Source organism: Chiloscyllium plagiosum, unplaced genomic scaffold (genome assembly GCF_037043375.1).
Source record: "Chiloscyllium plagiosum isolate Xiang-an unplaced genomic scaffold, Cpla_swu_hap1 HiC_scaffold_1, whole genome shotgun sequence".
Classification (NCBI taxonomy): domain Eukaryota; kingdom Metazoa; phylum Chordata; class Chondrichthyes; order Orectolobiformes; family Hemiscylliidae; genus Chiloscyllium; species Chiloscyllium plagiosum.
Window position 1 is genome coordinate 112863251 of NW_028270139.1, and position 19618 is coordinate 112882868.

Here is a 19618-nt window from a genome sequence, read left to right on the forward strand (position 1 = left end):
TGCACAGAACTCTGAGGAAAGGTGACTGGACTTGAAATGCTAACCCTGATTGCTCTCCACGGATGCTACCAGACCTGCTGAACTTTACCAGCAATTTCTGTTTTTGGTCCAGGAATCCTAGTGCTGTGGGATATAAAATATCCAACAAGACAGCTCTCTGGTTCCCTCTTTGAAGTCCTATTTGTCTCCATTAAAACCAATCAGAAATCTGAAGTTTTACTGCATCAATGCTTTTGTTTTACATACATTTGTAATATTTAATTTGTAAATCCAAACGTTATTCAGAAGGTAATTGTTTGGTTGTTCAAAAATAAAGAATGCACAGCATTATGGGGAAAAAGCAAGAGAATGGCACTAAGTGAGTTGCTCATTTTGAAAACCAAGCAAAGACACAATGATCCAAATCTTCTGCATTGGAACAATTCTGTGATTTTGTGACTCTGTAAAACGGAGGCACTTAGACAAAAGTAAAGCTTTCCATATGAGAAATGGAACACATAAATTAATGAAGAAACATTTTCAATAGAAACTTCGGAAATTCTAACACTCAACTCCTAAGTGCATATTTTAGTTATCTTTTATGTATCTCATGACCAGTCACATTCCAAAATAATAATTATTTTAATTTAGTGACAGAGTGTAAAGCAGCCTCTGGACAACATGAAATTATTAAACACCTCATTAGTGACCGGATTCTGCATAAACATCTCATTCCTGTAGAATTACAATTTTAGTCTATAGACCATAAAAACAAACACTTTGAAATCTAGCAGTTGTTCTTGCGGTTTGAAAAAAAGTCTTGTTGCTCTAATATAACATGAACACATGGTTTAATTAAAGGAACATTATTTGCCAAAAAGATTATATTCACGTTTTGTATATTCCAAACCATCCTGCTTTAAAATTTATGTTCGTTTGGTGATGCCTGAGGCTTGCTATGGAACTTGAAAGTGCACAGTATTTAAAGGCAAAAGCGCAGCTTCAGTAATTTGCCATCATACCGAATAAAAGGCTGAAGCAACATTAATCTGTCAGAACCACAATTCCTCAATTCAAAATGGGAAAACAAAAGGCAATAATCAGAAAAATTGAAGACTCTTTCAGAATAAGAAATCTATTGCTCAGACAATGTCTTGCTGAATGTTTAGGAACATTAATTCTTGTGGTAAGTATTTCATTTTGATATTTATATGTTACAACTATAAAACACTTTGCAAATGATCTATAAATTGTACGCACACTATTATTTGATGCTATTTGCCACAAAGTAAAATTAACGTAGAAGCAACTTTGAATTGAGAAGTGAATTTTAATGTGGGAGAGGTTTTCTTTTCGAATGCCCATAGCAAGTTTTTGCTTTTACAAATGAGTGAAGCAGATTTACCCTTTTTAAATAAGGAAAATAGGAAAAAAGATTAATGTTTTATTAGGGTTTGATATTATTTTATGTTACCATCACTTTCTTAATTCTCCAGATTATTAACAATTTCTCCTTACAAATCATACAAAATGTGATTTCAGCTTTTGTACTCTAGGACTGAAAAAGCTTATGTTTTGCTAAGATATGGAGTAGAGGAGGAGAGTTAATTGCTTTAAAGTGCCTAATCAGTTCAGTTTGAAAGAACATTTTATTGAACTGTGGTGGAAAGGTACAAGGCAATCAGAGCGTGGATCACAGGCTTTGAATAGCATTTATCACATATCTGATTCTGTGTGTGTATGGAGCATTCCATCTCAATTGTTTGAAAAAGGAATTAGTAACCAAAGAAATTAATTAACTTGTTGAAAATAATATCACCAAGTCATGACCTCCTCTTAAAATGTTGCAACTTCTCAGAATATATTCCATCTCGTTAAACCCATCTGGAATACATTTCATTAAAATAAGATGAAGGATCGTAGAATATTATCAGACACCTAAATTCTTCAGAATTTATGTCTTAGGTTTACCCATAGTTTGTAAAATTTGCAGATTGTACAATACTTGAAAGTATTGTGAACTGAATAGGATATTTATAGACTTCAGGAGGATTTAATAGGATGGTGGAATGGGCAGACATATAGAAAATAAAATTGATTGCAGAGAAGTCTGAAGTGATACATTTTGGAAGGAAGAATGTTGACAGGCAGTATAAAATAAAGGGTGCACCTCTAAAGGGGCGTGGGAGCAGAGGACTTTGGGATACATGTGCATAAATCATTAGAAGTGTCAGGGTAAGTTGTGAAAATGATTAACAAAAAGGAATATGGGATCCTGGACTTTATAAATTGAAGCATGAAGTATAAAAGCTGGGAAGTTATGTCGAACCTTTATAAACAATGGCTTGTCCACAGTTTCGTTTGCAATTCGTTCATGGGATGAAGGTGTCGCTGGCTAGTCCAGCATTTATCCCAGAGTGCAGTTAAGAGTCAATCACATTGCTGTGGGTGTGGAGTCACATATAGTCTAGACTAGGTCAAGACCGCAGCTTTCTTCTCAAAAGGACATTAGTAAACCAGATGGATTTTTCCAACAATCGACAATGGATTCACGGTCATCATTAAATTCTTCATTTCAGATTTTTATTGAATTTAAAATCCACCATCTGCTGTAGTGGTATCTGAGTCTTGATCCCCAGTGCATTGGATGACATGGCGGCTCAGTGGTTAGCACTGCTGCCTCACAGCGCCAGGTACCTCGGTTCACTTCCACCCTCAGGTAACTATCTGTGTGGAGTTTCCACATTCTTCCCACGTTGGTGTGGGGTGGTGTGTAGGTGGATTGGCCATGCTGAATTCCCATAGCCTGCACATCCCTGGACACTATGTCCCGTCATGGGAAATGTAGGGATAGGGTGGGTCTGGGAGGGATGCTCTTTACAGGGTCAGTGTGGATTTGATTGGCCAAATGGCCTGTTTTCAAACTGTAGGGATTCTATGATTACCTGGGTATCTGGATTAACAGAGCATTATGTTCGGTTCTGGGCATCACACTTTAAGAAGAATACGAGGGAGTATGCAGCAAAATTTTCTAAGAATGTTTTCTGGGATCCTCATCACTGACATCGATCAGGACTTCAGTTACATAGATAGATCTCAGAAGGCAATGGAGGGTGTTTGTTTCTGCTGAGAGCAGGCAAGGTTGAGAGGAGGTATGATAGAGGTATTCAAAATCATGAGGGATCTGGATATAGTATACAGGGAGGAACTGTCCCTTTTGGTAAGGATTGAGAAATGGTAGGCACCAATATAAGGTATAAAAAGTGATATGAGGATAGACCTCTGTGCACCAGGTGGTTAAGAGCTGGAAGGGAACCATGAGCCCTTTAAATTCTTTGCTAGAGAAACCAAAGCTAATCCCACTAATCCCTGTTACCTCATACAGCTCGAACTCATCCACTATTTCAGTTATTTGTCCAATTTTCCCTTAAAAATATTCAACGAGTTCTGTCTCAAGCACTTTATGTGACTAAGCATTCCGAACCCAAATAATAATCAGTGTGAAGAAATTTCTTCAAGCCTCTCTCCCCATCTCTGAATGATTTCAAGTTCACTCCTAATCACTGACACTCCAAGTTGAAGACAAAACTGTTCCACTGAACCCATTCATTATTTTAAAGACCTTTATTAAAACTCTTTGCCTTATCCACTCAAGTAGGAATAATTCCAGCATTATTTATGTGAAACTTTTGTTCAGTGGATTCCAAATAGATGTCATGACCCAAGATGTAGTGGTTATACATTGACTGAGTTTGATGGTCTGTATGTCAATTATTGCAGATTAAGGCACTGAAGCTCTAGGAGTGTTGCTGTTCAGCTTCTGTGTGCACCTATGATGCACTGCGCTCAAACAATGGCATAGTGTAAGGTAAACTATATCACTAATATACAGTATTCAATCCACATAGCCATTAATGTGCATTATATCAAGTAATTCAAACTGGATGCCGCAGCTATTCCCAGAGTTTCAAAACAGGAGGATAAATGAATGAAGTAAGGAAATGAAGTCCATTTATTACACTCAGTGAAGCAACTTTGGAGCAGTTGCTGCCAGAGAATGTGGAAAGAAAGGTTTCAGCAGGTGAAGTATACACTGCTAGCAAAGTAAATGTAAGAGCATACATGGTGAAAGAGAAGACAAAAATATTGCATGTTCACACACTCATATAACATGATAACTGGTGTGTTTGGAGGCATAGCCTTTCAATCTCCCGAGAAAAACCATCACTGCAATGCATGATGTTTCTGTTCATGAATGATTGGAAATTGATATTTTGTACATTTATCATTTTCCTGGATGTGTTATCAATAGGAGCAGAGCTGTGCAATCTCTTATTCCAACATGCCTTCTATATCCAGAAAGAAAACAAATAGTAAAATGTGTAAATTATGGTGCAGGTTCAGATTTTGCATAAGAAAATAATATAACATTGATTTTTTTTGAAGAGTGGAGGCAATAGATACATTGAGAAACCATGGAGCCTTTACAATTTTTAGGGTTTCTTTGAAGGAGTCTGCAATCTGCATCTGTGCAGTGTTGCTTGGAAGTCTGACTGAATTGTAGGCTACCACAGAAAGTTCGGCCATTCTGGATTTCTTATGGTGAAGTCTCCACCCAAACCATGGCCAAGAGCCTACTCTCAACTGTAGCATTGTTAATGGATAATATGACTGATGCTCCAGAGATTGTGGACTCTACTCTAAGCAGTTTGCAATTTTTGCACTTGGAACATTTTGAACAAGATAACGTAAACCTTCAAAAACCTCACTACTGTCAATGGGCACATTAATATTATGTCAGATGATAAAAAGCTTGGCCAGGAAGATAGAGTTTAGGAAGTGTCTTCCAGGAAGAAAATGAGGTAGACAGCATTACAGGGAAATTACAGAGCATAAAGCCTAGGTTGCTGAAAGCATCACCATCAGTGGGGATATTCAAAAGGTTGGAATTAGATGAACATGTGTATGTTGAATGGCTGTTGGACTGGAGGATATCACAACAAAAGGAAGGAGCATAGTCTCGAAGGGATTTGATAATAAGAATAAAAATTTATACAGTTGGAGCAGAGCTGAAAGTAATGGCTTCAGTCATTAAAAAGGGGTCAAGAAAAAGGTTTAGGTACACCAGGGGTAACAAGTCTCATCTCTTACATTCTAATCATTTATCCTGGAATGTGTGGCAGTGCCAGAGCATATCTAAGGAACTGCCTGTTTGACATAGAGATGTGGAGCTCTGATTTAAGACAATTGTCTCTTCTAGCCCAGGACTACGCTACATATAGGTTTTGCTGATCTCTTTGGTGGCTTTTGGTATGTTAATTTATAGATCAGTGACCAATCCTTAAGAGATAGCAGGAATGGGTATCCTTTAGGATGTGGGGCAGAGTCACCTAGGCAGCTGCAAAGGATGCAATCTTCAGTATCCTTCATGGCAATCAGCTGCTGTGAAATAATAAAAGTCATTGAAATTCAGAGGCTCAAATTCAAAAGCACTATAATCACTCAGGTAAAGGTAAAATTGCCATGGTCTTAATTAAGTAGAGATGACTGGTGGAGGTTTAACCAAAGGGTCACCACAGCTCAGGCAAGGAGAGAGTTTGAGAAGGAGAATTCTTTTCCCAATGCAGGAATTGAACACACACTGTTGGCATCACTCTGCATCGCAAACCAGCCATCCAAACAACTGTGTTAACTGGCCCCCATTAATCACACAGGTCGAACCTAGAAAAAAAGACAGGGCTAGAAGTGTCAATTCACACATGGTATCATGTATACACCCAATGTATGGGTTTTCATTAAAGTTGGATTTTCATTGAGATCATTGCACATGTTAACATTGTTTCTTAGCATTGATTGAAAATATTTTCTTTAGGGGTCATGGAATTGTTATTGTTATATGTAGAGAGTGGGATTTGTGGATGATTGTGTACAAATGGTGGGATAGAGTTATTGCAGTGGCCAGATGTGTAGTAGTTGAGAGATGATGGCACAAATGTTTGTTGTAACATGCAATGGATTGTCCTCTACAGGATGAAAAATTGCTCGTACCGTTCTCCTTCTTGAATTCCTTGCTGCCGTTGGAAACTCTGTTATGGTTTCTCAGTGAGGAGACCTCTATAGAAGGCAAGGTTGCAACATGTAGCATCATATTATAATCCTTGAAACCATAACTGGATTAATTATTACTTAATTCAAATAGACCAGAACAACAGCTATTATTAGGCAGTGTTTAAGATAGTTTTTAACTGGGGCACACAACATAACTTAGGGATGGCTGCCTTTTAAAGATTTCGTTGCCACTTGATCAAATTCAGACATTAGTGTGGTGAGTTACGTCATAAAAGGTCATAAAATGTTGGAAACGCTCAGCAGGTCAGGTGGAACATTAAAGGTTAGAGGGTACCAATATTAATATTTTCTTCCTTCTATTAATACCTTTGGAATGTATAATACATTGGCTCTGATATGACATATATACCTAGTCCTCTTTTAACAGTACTGATATCATAAAGCATACCTGAAATCCATGATTTGGATCAATTCACTTTCTTGCAAGACAGAGGTACAAAAATAGAAATAAAAATGTGAAACAAAGGTTAAAAAATGACAAATATGAATGTATTTATTTTTCCATTTCTTTTGCTTACAGTTGTTTGGGTGTGGAGCACTGGCACAAATTACCCTCAGCAGGGGTACACATGGACGGTTTTTGACTGTCAATTTTGCTTTTGGATTTGCAGTAATGCTTGGTGTACTAATAGCTGGCCAAGTGTCAGGTACATCTGCATCTACATCTTTCTTTTTTTCTATATATATTATTATGATCACAGATGGTATCGTTACTGGCCAAGTCAAATCCAAGACTGAAATCCAGCTTGATATTTTGTTCTTAGATCTTAATGAAGTGGTCTTTCATTGAAACATTTATTGCTGCACTTTTGGGTTTAACAATAAAAGTATGTTTATTAGAAGTTTATTATAGAAATGAAGTTTAAAATAGAATAAAGCCAACCATTTACATACAATGTAAGTTTAAATATTTAGAAACAAATGGTAAAATACAATCCCATTGATCCAAATAGCACCCTTTTACAATAGTTACACTGGAGAGAATTTCCTTAATTTAGCTGTGACTTCAATGTCCAGTCTTGAGAATCTATTAACCTCTTCCTTCAATATTCACTCAAGTGGGTTTAGAACTTAGGATTTCCCAACACTTATGTTCTGGAACTTTCAAACTAAACTGTTTATACTAGGTAACCTATTCCTCAACAGTTCTAAAAAAACCTTCCTTCTTCAGGAGCAATTGTACTGCACATCTATCTTTAGCCACAACTTCTGCTAACTGAAACTGAGAAAAAGGGTGTCTTAAAGCTATGGGTGTTTCTCCTAAGTTCAAACAAGCAAAAAACATAATTCCAGATCTTTCCATGCACAACTGTTTATTCTGTTCACTTGTAAATTTCACCCAATGAAACACAACATCATTACTCTTCAAGAAGTCTCTCTTCTACAGTATTTTAAAAGAAATCACCATGGCTACAGAAATAAGCAAGTTAAACATTTGTATAGACCAAAGCCACATTTTCATTTTGTATAGTTTAAAATCCAAACACTATAATAAATTATATATATGCCATACAACTGATAATCACAATATCAATAGTTATAAACAAAATAAACAAAAGACCTTTAAAAATACTACACATTTAATTACAGATATAGTAACATTTTATAAAAAAAAATTGTTGGAGCTCAGGAAAAATGTTTCCACCGGCTTAATGACTGTAACAATTAGCATTACTCCTTGGATCTGCTCTTAAGCTGCCACTTCAGCTTCACTGGAATTTCTGCTGTATTTAATGTTGCAGGAACAGCTCTGAGGAAATTCACAGCCTTTTTCTAGGCCTATATCAAGTTAATCAATGCTGTGAAATCACACTATCTGATGAAATGTCCTTTCAAATAGACAATAGGTGCAGGAGTAGGCCATTCTGCCCTTTGAGTCTGCACCACCATTCAATATGATCATGGCTGATCATCCTTTATCAGTATCCTGTTCCTGCCTTATCTCCATAACCCTTGATCCCACTATCTTTGAGAGCTCTATCCAACTCTTTCTTAAATGAATCCAGAGACTGGGTCTCCACTGCCGTCTGGGGCAGACCATTCCACACAGCCACCACTCTCTGGGTGAAGAAGTTTCTCCTCATCTCTGTCCTAAATGGTCTACCCCGTATTTTTAAGCTGTGTCCTCTGGTTCGGCACTCACCCATCAGCGGAAACATGTTTCCTGCCTCCAGAGTGTCCAATCCTTTAATAATCTTATTTGTCTCAATCAGATCCCTTCTCACTCTTCTAAACTCAAGGGTATACAAGCCCAGTCGCTCCAGTCTTTCAGCGTAAGGTAGTCCCACCATTCCAGTTAAGCAATTTCAGATGAATTTATGCAACAGGCTCAATAGTAGTTTTGCATAGTTCAAGGTTGAAGCACAGATGTTAATTTATCCCTTGTGATGATTTTGTTCCTTGTATAGGTGCTCACCTGAACCCTGCTGTGACCTTTGCTATGTGCTTACTTGCTCGTGAACCTTGGATAAAATTTCCCCTTTACTCTCTGGCACAAATACTAGGTGGCTTCATTGGATCTGGTATCATTTTTGGTTTGTATTTTGGTAAGTAACAAAGGTATCCTTTTTTTAGTCAACTTGTTGCGTCAAAGCAACTTTCCTCTCAAGAAGAACTAAATAAAAGCAGAAAATGCTAGAAGCACTCAATACATCAGGGAGTTTCTGTACAGAGAGTCAACTTTCAGGTTAGTCACATTCACTCATACAGATGTTTGTTAAAAGTTTTTATGTAATAGATTTATTACAAAAATAGCAATGCTTGAATTTATTGGTGATTAAGATATAAAACTCCTCTACCATCTGGAAGAAATCTTTAACCTTTCTTCAAAGGCTTTCAAGCTATTTTGGAAATCACTTCAGTTTAGGCAGTAAACATTTTCAATCCCAGATATATTTTCACAACTGATCACAAGATTAATAAATTCAATCAAGACATCAAATTTAAAGAAAAATGCAGCTGAGATCAACTTGATTTTTTAATGACATGTATGAGTGATCTTCATATATCAGCCAATAGGCAGCTGGTGGGGTGTCTGCTCTATACACTAGATGCAATCTACAGGAAGTCTTATAAATTATGGTGGTCAGGACTCATTTGAATCACACCTATAACACATTCTACAGAGACAGTTCCCCATTTGGGAGAACAGAAAAGCTAATGGAATAATGATCAGAAGAAATGGGAACACCGCTGTCTTCAAGTTCCCCTCCAGAGCAAATAGGGACAGGCAATACATGCTGGCCCAGCTGGTGATGCCAACATCCCATGAGTGTACAAAAAAAAGGAAAGATTGCCTTATAATTTATTATCAGCCATTTTATACCATCATACCGGATTGTTAGAAGGGTCTACTATGTGAGATTCATCCAGTCCAAGTAAGCAAGGGTGGGACAAGTATAAAAGACAGCCTGGAGCTCCGTGGAGGGCCAGTTCATATAATGGATCTTCCAGCAGCAGGTGGCATCAGTGAGGGAGAGCACCATGCAGAGCAGCTTGAATAGTCATATAGGAACCTCCAGCAGGTGCTGATGGTGAGTAAGGGCACTGAGCATGGCAGTTGGGTCAGTCCAATGATTGCTGTCTGAAGGAAAGGCTATCTTTGGAGAAGAATGTCTCATGGGGTGAAGGATCAGACAGACCATCAAGTTCCTCAACTGATGTAAATTATTCTTGTTCAATCTTTATTTTGCTTTATATTTGTAATGACTTGATGCAAGTGAAATAAAGCATCCTGCTTCATTATATTTGGGCTATCTGTGTTTCCAGTCTGGCACAGTCAGCAGTATTAAACAGCACAGGCATCAAATCAGGGATGACAAGGTTGAAAGGACGTCTGGCAAAGGTGAGGCAGGTAGTGGAGGAGTTGAAATTGGAAATGTCTGTAAGAGAGTTTGGGATCATAGACACTTCGGCATCAATGGAGGAAATTAAACCTTTAGACCAAACCCAGGCAGAAGCTCCCCATATTCCCTTGACACTATTGAGGAAGAAATCGTAGAATCCCTACAGTGCAAGTGGAGGCCAATTGGGCCATTGAGTCTGCATCAACCCTCTGAAAAACATCCAACAACCCCACCCCAACACCCTCTAGTCATAACCCTGAATTTACAATTTAACCTACCTAGCCAGCACAACCCTGAATACTATGGGGCAATTTAGAAGGTGGTACTCCTGGTCAGGTATTCCACTTGTGGGGTTCTGAGGTATGGCACTGACACTCATGAGTCACCAATGGAATAGTTTAATTGATACTATGCTAGGCTCATCCTGCACAAATCTGGCATCAGTAATAGTATTTGGCAAGAAAACTCTTAAATGAGTTCCACCATCTCCTACACCTTGGACAAGCCGGGAGAATGATTGGATAGAGGCATCAGTTGGTTCATGGGTGTGAGAAAATCTGTTCTCCTGTAAATTAGCAGGACCTCTGAGTCACAGTCTGACACTGGAGTAGCTGCTTATTTCAGGATGATTCATGACCTGTTCAACAAGTGTCAAATGGTCAGCTGGATCACATTGCTTTTGCAGCAGCCTCTAATTGTCACTGGTTGCACTAGAGTACTCTCAGATCCTAGCTTTAGAAGTAAGCAAAGACAGATATCACAAATGCCCTCATTAGTTCCTGTACTGGCAACTACAGTGAGCATATCATTTGCTATGAAGTTGCATGATTAGCAGGTTCCTTTGCATCACCACAGCTAGAATATTCAGGTCCACATTAGTGATATCAATCTGTTCTTGCATCACCAATCTGCGAAAATGGTAAGGGTTAGGGTGGTATCCTACATTAGCTCAAATGGATCTTCTCAGGCCCTAATCTGCACTTGCACCCTCAAAATATGTAAAGTCTTCCACCTTATGTGTTGCAACCACTTTGGGCAGTGGTAGGAGAATCCTTAAGACAGAGATAATGGTCTCACTAAACAAAAGAAAAATCAAAAGAACTGCAGGTGCTGAAAATCAGAAACAAAACCTGAAAATTCTGGATCTCGCAGCAACTGTGGAGAGAAATCAGAATTAGTAATTCAGGTCCAGTGACTTGTCTTCAAAAATGGTCTCACCCCAGAGTCATAGTTAATGTGAGCAGATATATGTGTTATACCTCATTGGAAGTCAAGCTTGCAATTCCCAGAGTCTCATAAAAGTTAAATAAATTTCTGGAAGTATGCAAAGTCTCCAATTGATCTCACTGATACTCACCTTAACAGAAAACATGGACCAGGTTCTGTCCTTAACAAGAGCTATTATTTATAACAAATCAATAGATTCTAACCACAGGTAAACAACTATCGATATTTAGCTGTACTAGTTAAATGTCTCGCTCACATCTAACGTCTGCGCCCTGCCACACCCCCACAAACAGACACAGACAGAGAAAGAAGTATGGAGCAACAATAGCACCAATCCTCAGGAATATTTGGAGCCATTTCTTTGCTTTCAAAAGTCCTTTTGTTTTCTGAGCATTTGAAAGTCTCTTTCAATTCTTCACAGAAGGCACAGAGCATTTAGCTCACAAATTATAATTTGGTTAAAAGCAACAGCGTTGAGAATGTGGTGTTGGAAAAGCATAGCTGGTCAAGCAGCATCTAAGGAGCAGGAGAATCGATGTTTCGGGCATAAGCCCTTCAACAGGAATGAGGCTTGTGGCCCAAGGGGGCTGAGAGATAAATGGGAGTGAGGGGGTGGGTGGGGGGGAAAGTAGTCCGTGACATTCTCCTGCTCCTTGGATGCTGCCTGACCTACTGTGCTTTTCCAGCACCACGTGCTCAATTCTGATCTCCACATCTTCTGTCCGCACTTTCTCCTCTTAAAAGCAATAGCCTACAGTATGTAGTCAGAGAAAACAAATGGCTTTCTTTAGCTTCAGATATTTTTTGAGAAAGAGAGGGGGCCACCACCTCCCCTTTTGGAGTCCGAGGGCTTTTCACTGCTCACACCCACAAGCTGTTTAGCAACCCAGGAACCAGTCAGAGAGTTGTTCTCAAGCTGACCATGTATGGTGTCCACAACTTGGTTAAAATTGCACAAACCAATCAGCAATGTATTTCTCGCCAGATTTCACTCTACATTCTTGGTGCTGGCCCATCTGCAAACAGCTTCCACCACCACTTAAAACAAGCAGCAGTGTAAACACCACATGCAATGGGTTTCAATAATTTATTTTTAAAAGTGCAGCAATTCTTTCCACAATCCTTGGTTTTAAAACAATCCTTTTTTGTGTGTTAGTCCACAATCAAAAATACCCAAAATAAAATATTGTTTCATATGACAAAGTGAAATTAAAAACACTTTTGATTCTTTAGGATGGAAAATGAAATCTCTTTGAGGGAAAGAGGCCTAGGAAAGATATTACGCATGATATTTAATGCATGGGATTCTTAGTGTTCATTTGACGGTATTTTCAATAAGATTCTACAAAGGAGTTGTGGCGACAAGCAGGTTTTGAAGTCATCCAACTTCCTCTTTATCTCTATATCATTTATGTTATCTCCCTCAACAACTAAAGTTTTTTGTGCGATAATAAAGAAAAATTAACAGAGAAGATATCCTCTGTAGATTGGAGTGCAGGAAGCCACCAGACCTGCCAAGGCTATAGAATCATAATTGGGAGCCCAATGGTCTGTTTGATGAACGCTAAATTTCAGCCGTGTTTGAGCAGGAGTTCTGAAAAGGGTTATGCGCCACGCATACAATGGAAAACTCTTATGCCAAACAGATTTTCTATAGCTGTTCTTTGAGTGTGGGGTAATTTGGGAAATGGAGCTAATTATAAATGTCACAGCATCGGCATGGACTGTGAGAACAGGTCCGCACTGTAAGTTGTTAGTATCACAGGCCGGTTGCTCATTCATTTGTGATCCTTGGTGTATCATGAAACATTAACATGATGTGAGGGACCCTATAAGCCAACATGGCTGACTGAGTCCTTGGAACAGTGGGACCTTTCAATCTTTGTGAACTCCAGAGTCTTATTGCCCTTGTTGGGTATTACCAAACTGACCCTCACTATAATTAGATCTGAGAACATTTGATCCTTGGAGAACTATAAATAAGGAATCAAAACAGTTTGATTTTAATTAATTGTGCAATAATATTGTGGTCAGGTATAATGTTGAAAGTATTAATGAGCATTTCACCTTTGATACTTTATAAATTTTCATTAAGGTACCATATAGTAAACTCATTATTAAACTCAAAACACAGAGTCAGAGAACATGAAACAGAATGTATAATAAGGTGGACCAGCATGGACCAATTGGGTCAAATGGCCCATTTTCATGCTGTACATTTCTTCATGGTTCGTTTTAATCTGTATTCACAATAAACACTAATCCTTCGAAAATGATTACGTACAATAAGACATGTAGCAATAAGACATTTTTGGAAAAGTATTATTTTGTAAATAATTTTGAGATTGTGTGATCAGTGTTTTATTAATTGCCGTGTATTCTTAGAATTTTGGTTCTGGACTTCGTTTACAATGACAGGCATTTTCATATTTTTAACTAAAATCGAATTTTGCTCAATGGTAGAAAAAGCTTCTTTTATGCAACAAGGCAGGAGACAGAATCTATTAATAGCTATTTATTGATTATGTTATTCCAGATGCCATGTGGGACTTCAGTGGTCAAAATAAACTGTTGGTATATGGCCCCAATGCAACTGCTGGCATATTTGCTACTTACCCATCTGCACACTTAACTCCACTCAATGGCTTTTTTGATCAGGTAATTCAGGAAAGTGTGGTAACTTACAAAACTGGACAATGCAGATTATTTTATCAAAAAACCCAAAAACTTAAATGTTGTTTAAAAAAAACAGAAGCAGTTGAAACTTTCTTTTCTTGTACTTATCAATGCTAGAATGTAAGAAACAGACTTAATAAAAGGGGACACCAATTTATACAGCAGGAGAAGCGGGTGCTACTTTAAGTAATGGTTAAGTGGCAATTTTAATGAATTTCGAGGAAAAACTGCTAAATAGGAACATTTATTTTTGATGGTTAGTGTACGCTGAAGATGAATTTGCTATTGATGGTAATACCATCAACTTTTATATGTCTGAATTTGGTTTTTCTTCTTCCAAATGCAGCTGATTGGAACGAGTGCTCTGATAGTTTGCATCCTTGCTATTGTGGATAAGTACAATAACCCAGTGCCAAAGGGTGTGGAGGCATTTACCGTTGGCTTTACCGTACTGGTTATTGGCTTGTCAATGGGTTTCAACTCTGGGTATGCTGTGAACCCTGCCAGAGACTTTGGACCTCGTTTGTTTACGGCATTGGCTGGCTGGGGAGCTGAAGTTTTCACGTATGTCATTTATATCTTTTCAAATGATTTGCTTGTCTTTCATTAATTTTTATTATCAGTTAAATTTTAGGTTCTAAGATTAACACAAGTCATTTTAACTATGGACACATTTATAGAATAGAACCGCTACAGTGGGAAAGCAGGCCATTCAGCCTATCGAGTCCACACCTCCAAAGAATACTCCACCCAGATCCCTCCCCCACCCTGTCCCTGTAACCTTGCTTTTCCCATGGCTAATCGACCTAGCCTGCACAACTCTGAACACTATAGGTAATTTAGATTAGATTAGATTCCCTACAGTGTGGAAACAGGCCCTTTGGCCCAACCAGTCCACCTTGACCCTTGGAAGAGCAACCCACCCAGACCCATTCCCCTACATTCACCCCTGACTAATGCACCCAACACTACGGGCAATTTAGCATGGCCAATCCACCTAAACTGTACATCTTTGGACTGTGGGAGAAAACAGGAACACTTGTCCTACCATAATAAATGGTAAAACTTGCAGGGGTACTGAAGAAGAAAAAAAAGCAATGATTACATTTGCATCATTAGGGATAGAATTGTTAATCACGTGAGTCCATTAAGGAGAGTCAACGTGGATTTCTAAAAGGTAAATTATGTTCGACTAACTTGCTGGAGATTTATTGAAGTATTAACTGTGAGGGTTAATGTTACAGAGAGGGTTAAGGAAGGTGCTATAGTTTGCATGGAGTTCCAAAGTGTTTTTGGTAGGAACTTGTGAGCAAGGTTAGAGCTAGTGGAATAAAAGGGACAGCACCAATTAGTCAAGTGATAGCAATCAAGGAGTAATGGTTATTTTTGGGTTGAATGATGATTGATAATAAAAGTCCCCAGGGGATGGTATTGTGACCCTTACTTTTTCTGAAGCACATTCATAATCTAAACTTGATGTACATCAGCCATATAAATCATTTTTTGAATTTGTCAAGCTATTAGATGTGCTATTTTGGAATTTATTTTATAAATTGTAGGGTGAGGGTGTGTAAAATGTAGAGTGCCATTAGCTATATGATCTCTGTAGTAATGTATTTAATGACATTGCGTGTAATGCTCGCAAGTTTCATTTTGACACTGTGATTTGGTGCATTAAATATGATGTCTAAGCTCAGTTTTGATCATTCTTCTTTCTTCTATTTTCTTCCAGTGCTGGACACTACTGGTTTTGGATCCCAATTTTTGCCCCCCTCCTTGGTTCTTTACTGGGCATTCTGATATATCAACTAATGATTGGGATACATCTGGAGCCTGTAAACCACAATTCATCCACTAGAGAAGAAAATGTAAAACTGGCTAATGTGAACTTAAGAGAAAGTTCCTAATGCATTATGGATCATGGTCAGAGATTGTCAAATTAGTATTTGGGATACTCCATGCATTTTCTCATAATAAATCCCTAAATTTGATGTCAGTAGATCCTGATTTTTACCATTCAAACATTGTGCATTTAAAAGTAGAACCAAGTGACATAAATGTCTATTTGTTTGAATGATTTTTAAAAATTCATTCACAGGATGTAGACATCACTGATTAGGCCAGCATTCACTTCTCATCACTAATTGCCCAGAGGGCAGTTAAAAATCAGTCACATTGCTCTAGGTCTGGAGTAACATAGCGGCCAGACAGGTAAAACCAACAGAATGGGTATTATTGAACCAGATGGATTTTTCCTGACAATTGACATCATTTACCTCTTCATTCCAAATTTGTTTTGTCTATTTAAATTCCACCATCTGCCATATTGGAATTTGAACCAGATTCTCAGAACATTGCATGTGTCTCTGGAGTAAGAGCCTGGTGATAATATCACCAGTCTATCACCTCCAATTTTTCCTTGATGGGCATTTACTATCCAGTAGAATGAAAACAGAAGTTTTGGAAAATCTCAGCAGGTCTATCAGCATCTGTGGAGAGAGAAACAGATGTTTCAAATTCAATATGACCTTTCTTTGTTCTACAGTACTTTGCTTTTATCTGACTGGTCAGTGGACATCGTGCTTTTCCTGTGAGGCTGCTGTCAGCCTGCACTGTGAGTGTAAAAGGATGAGGAAGAAATTGGAGCCAAGCTGTAGGTTTCCGATGCATCTGGCTAATTCAGGCTTGTTTTAAAGGAATCATTCTGATAATCAGCAATCAGAAAGTCTTGACTGCTAGAGTTCCAGGGTGAGGTAGAATGTTTTAAATTTTCATTTTGACCCCATATTTCCAACCTGTTCTGTTTGGCATCTGGGTAGTTTATAATAACAGTTTATTGTACATTACCACTCATGTCCCATGAAAATGTTATGAAGGGCCCACTAATTTGTTTATTTTTAAAATATTGTCACAGAATTTAGATTTAATTATTTAGGCTGTAATTTATACTGTCACTAAACAGCTAACCAGTGACTACACACATACTATTGAAGCATTCTTCTTCAAAGGTGCTGCATGAGCAATTCAATTATCAACATCAACTAAGCTGCACCACCCAGGAACAACAATCTGGGCCAAGTGAACTTGACATGATTGAAGTCATAGAGTCATAGAGACTTCCAGCACAGAAAAAGGCCCTTCAGTCCATCAAGTCTGCACCTGTCAAAACCGATCATCTCACTAATCTAATCCCATTTTCCAGCAGACTGTTTGAAGAATGGCCACTCAACTAAAAGCATAACTATGTTTTCTCTCCACAGTTGCTGCCAGACCTGTTGAGTTTCTTCAGCAATTTCTATTTTTGACCATTTGGCCTACAGACACGTATCGAAAAGTGTTGTGCTGGAAAAGCACAGCAGGTCAGGCAGCATCCTAGGAGCAGGGGAATCGACATTTCAGGCTTAAGCCCTTCCTGAAACATTGATTCTCCTGCTCCTCGGATGCTCCCTGACCTGCTGTGTTTTTCCAGCACCACACTTTTTGAATCTGATCTCCAGCATCTGCACTCCTCACTTTCTTCTATAGCCATATATGCCATAGTATCTAAATTCTTCCTGAATGTTAAGAGGGCTTCTGTCTCTACCATCCTTAAAGGCAGTGAGTTCCAGATCCCCATGAAAAAAATGTTTCCTCACTTCACCTCTAAACCACTTGCTCCTCACGCCCTAGTCATTGATCCTTCCACCAAGGGGAAACATTTATTCCTGTCTATGGTTGTCTCATAATTTTATACTTTCAATTATATCTTCCCACTCAATCTCTTCTGATTGAAGGAAAACAATTCCAGTCTGTCCAATCTCTCTTCATAACTAAAATGCTCCAGCCCAGACATAATCCTCTATGTTATGAAAACCTCCTTGTTCCCTGTCCATAACATCACACCTGTATCCCTGCCTCAGTCCAACTGCTGAGTCCACTATTGTAATGTTCGCCTGGCTAACTATCACTTCTCCACTTTGTGTAAACCAGCTTATTCAGAACACTGCTGCCTGTATATTATTTCCACTGGGTCTTGCTAATGCATCACTCATGACATTGCTGACTTATTGTGGTTACTGGTCTTATAATGACAAAACTTTCAGCTATGTGTTCAAATTCCTTCATGGTTCTTCCCAATCTCTAATTTATTCACCCCAAGAACTACCCTCGAGTGCTGTTCCTTGAACTCTTGCCTCCTTTGTGCCTCACCTTTGGCAGTTGTATATTTACAATAGCTGTCTAGACTAGCTTTTTGGATGTAAAGGAAGCATCACTGCAACTTCCAGACTTATTATGACTCATTGAAAGAAGTGGATTTCAATGTTATCTGTGAATGCACCTGATCATCACATGAGCTTACTTTTTATTAGTTCTGTGTTAGATTTCAAAGTTGTTTTTAAACTGTGCTGAGATCGGAGTAGGATGCTGATTTCTGGTATCCAGTGAGCTGACTTCTACAAGTTAATGTTCTTTAAATCGCTAGAACAGCAAAGTCATTTTAGGTCTTCCAAGCTGACAATTTTAGTAAGTTCTGGAGTTACTTCGGGATATTAGTTAACTATACAAAACATGAGTAACCGAAACTCGCCTTGCTAAAGTGAATCTTTGTAGAATATAAAAGCAGATCATAAATGAGCTATAAAATTTTGAAAAGGTACCATTAAACCTAAGTTTTATTTGTTTTAAAACTGCTGATGAATTTTAGTTAATGGGAGGTAAACACAGTCATGCTATCGTAACTGGGGTGTTATTCTGGCATTTTGATTTTATTAAAAAATAGCTTTTGAAACTAAACTGTAATAGTACAATATTTTGATACTTGCAAAGTATCGAGTTATTGCCATTTTGTATATAGTTGTGGGATCAAAGGAAATGCATATAAAAGAAATCATCTTGTGTACTATTTGTATTATCATGTAAAATGCATTCCAAGACAGGAAAAAAGGCATAGTACAGCAAATGGCTATTGGAGAAATAATCAATAAAACCTGCCATTACACATTGACAGAAGGTGCGCCATTTCTTAGAAATCTACAGATTATTTTAAGGCTGTTTTTTTCTGTTCCTTATGTATTGTTTTGTTCTGTTTACAAATGGAGATAAATTAAACCATGGAATTGGTTTTGAATAATGGCAAAAATGCTTTGCAGTTTTTTTCTCTATTCTTCTTAACAAGAAATACATTTCTGGCACGCATGAAGTGTCAGGAAACATTTTAAAACCTGTTGTCCACCCTCTGGATAATAAACATGGTTCATTATCATTAGCACCGATAATAGTAGAGTCCCTACAGTGGAAACAGGCTATTCGTCCCAACAACGGGGAGAAAGTGAGGACTGCAGATGCTGGAGATCAGAGCTGAAAAATGTGTTGTTGGAAAAGTGCAGCAGGTCAGGCAGCATTCAAGGAGCAGGAGAATCGACGTTTCAGGCATAAACCCTTTTTCAGGAATGAGGAGGGTGTGCCAAGAAGGCTAAGATAAAAGGTAGGGAGGAGGGACTTGGGGGAGGGGCATTGGGAATGCGATAGGTGGAAGGAGGTTAAGGTGAGGGAGATAGGCCGGAGAGGGGGTGGGTGCGGAGAGGTCGGGAAGAAGATTGCAGGTCAGGAAGGTGGCACTGAGTCTGAGGGTTGGGACTGAGATAAGGTGGGGGGAGGGGAAATGAGAAAGCTGGAGAAATCTGCATTCATCCCTTGTGGTTGGAGGGTTCCTAGGCAGAAGATGAGGCGTTCTTCTTCCAGGCGTCGTGTTGCCATGGTCTGGCGATCGAGGAAGCCAAGGA

General features: G+C 38.5%; 1 protein-coding gene across 1 annotated transcript; it reads left to right on the forward strand.

Moving 5' to 3' along the window:
* Positions 1 to 1000: 1000 nt before the first annotated feature.
* LOC122547069 (aquaporin-3-like) lies at positions 1001 to 18975 on the forward strand. The gene is made up of 6 exons (XM_043685681.2): positions 1001 to 1165; positions 6629 to 6755; positions 8517 to 8654; positions 13717 to 13838; positions 14203 to 14420; positions 15589 to 18975. Exons 1-6 carry the CDS (start codon positions 1058 to 1060, stop codon positions 15761 to 15763), a joined length of 888 nt encoding a protein of 295 aa, XP_043541616.1. The 5' UTR covers positions 1001 to 1057; the 3' UTR covers positions 15764 to 18975.
* The last annotated feature ends 643 nt before the right edge of the window (positions 18976 to 19618 follow it).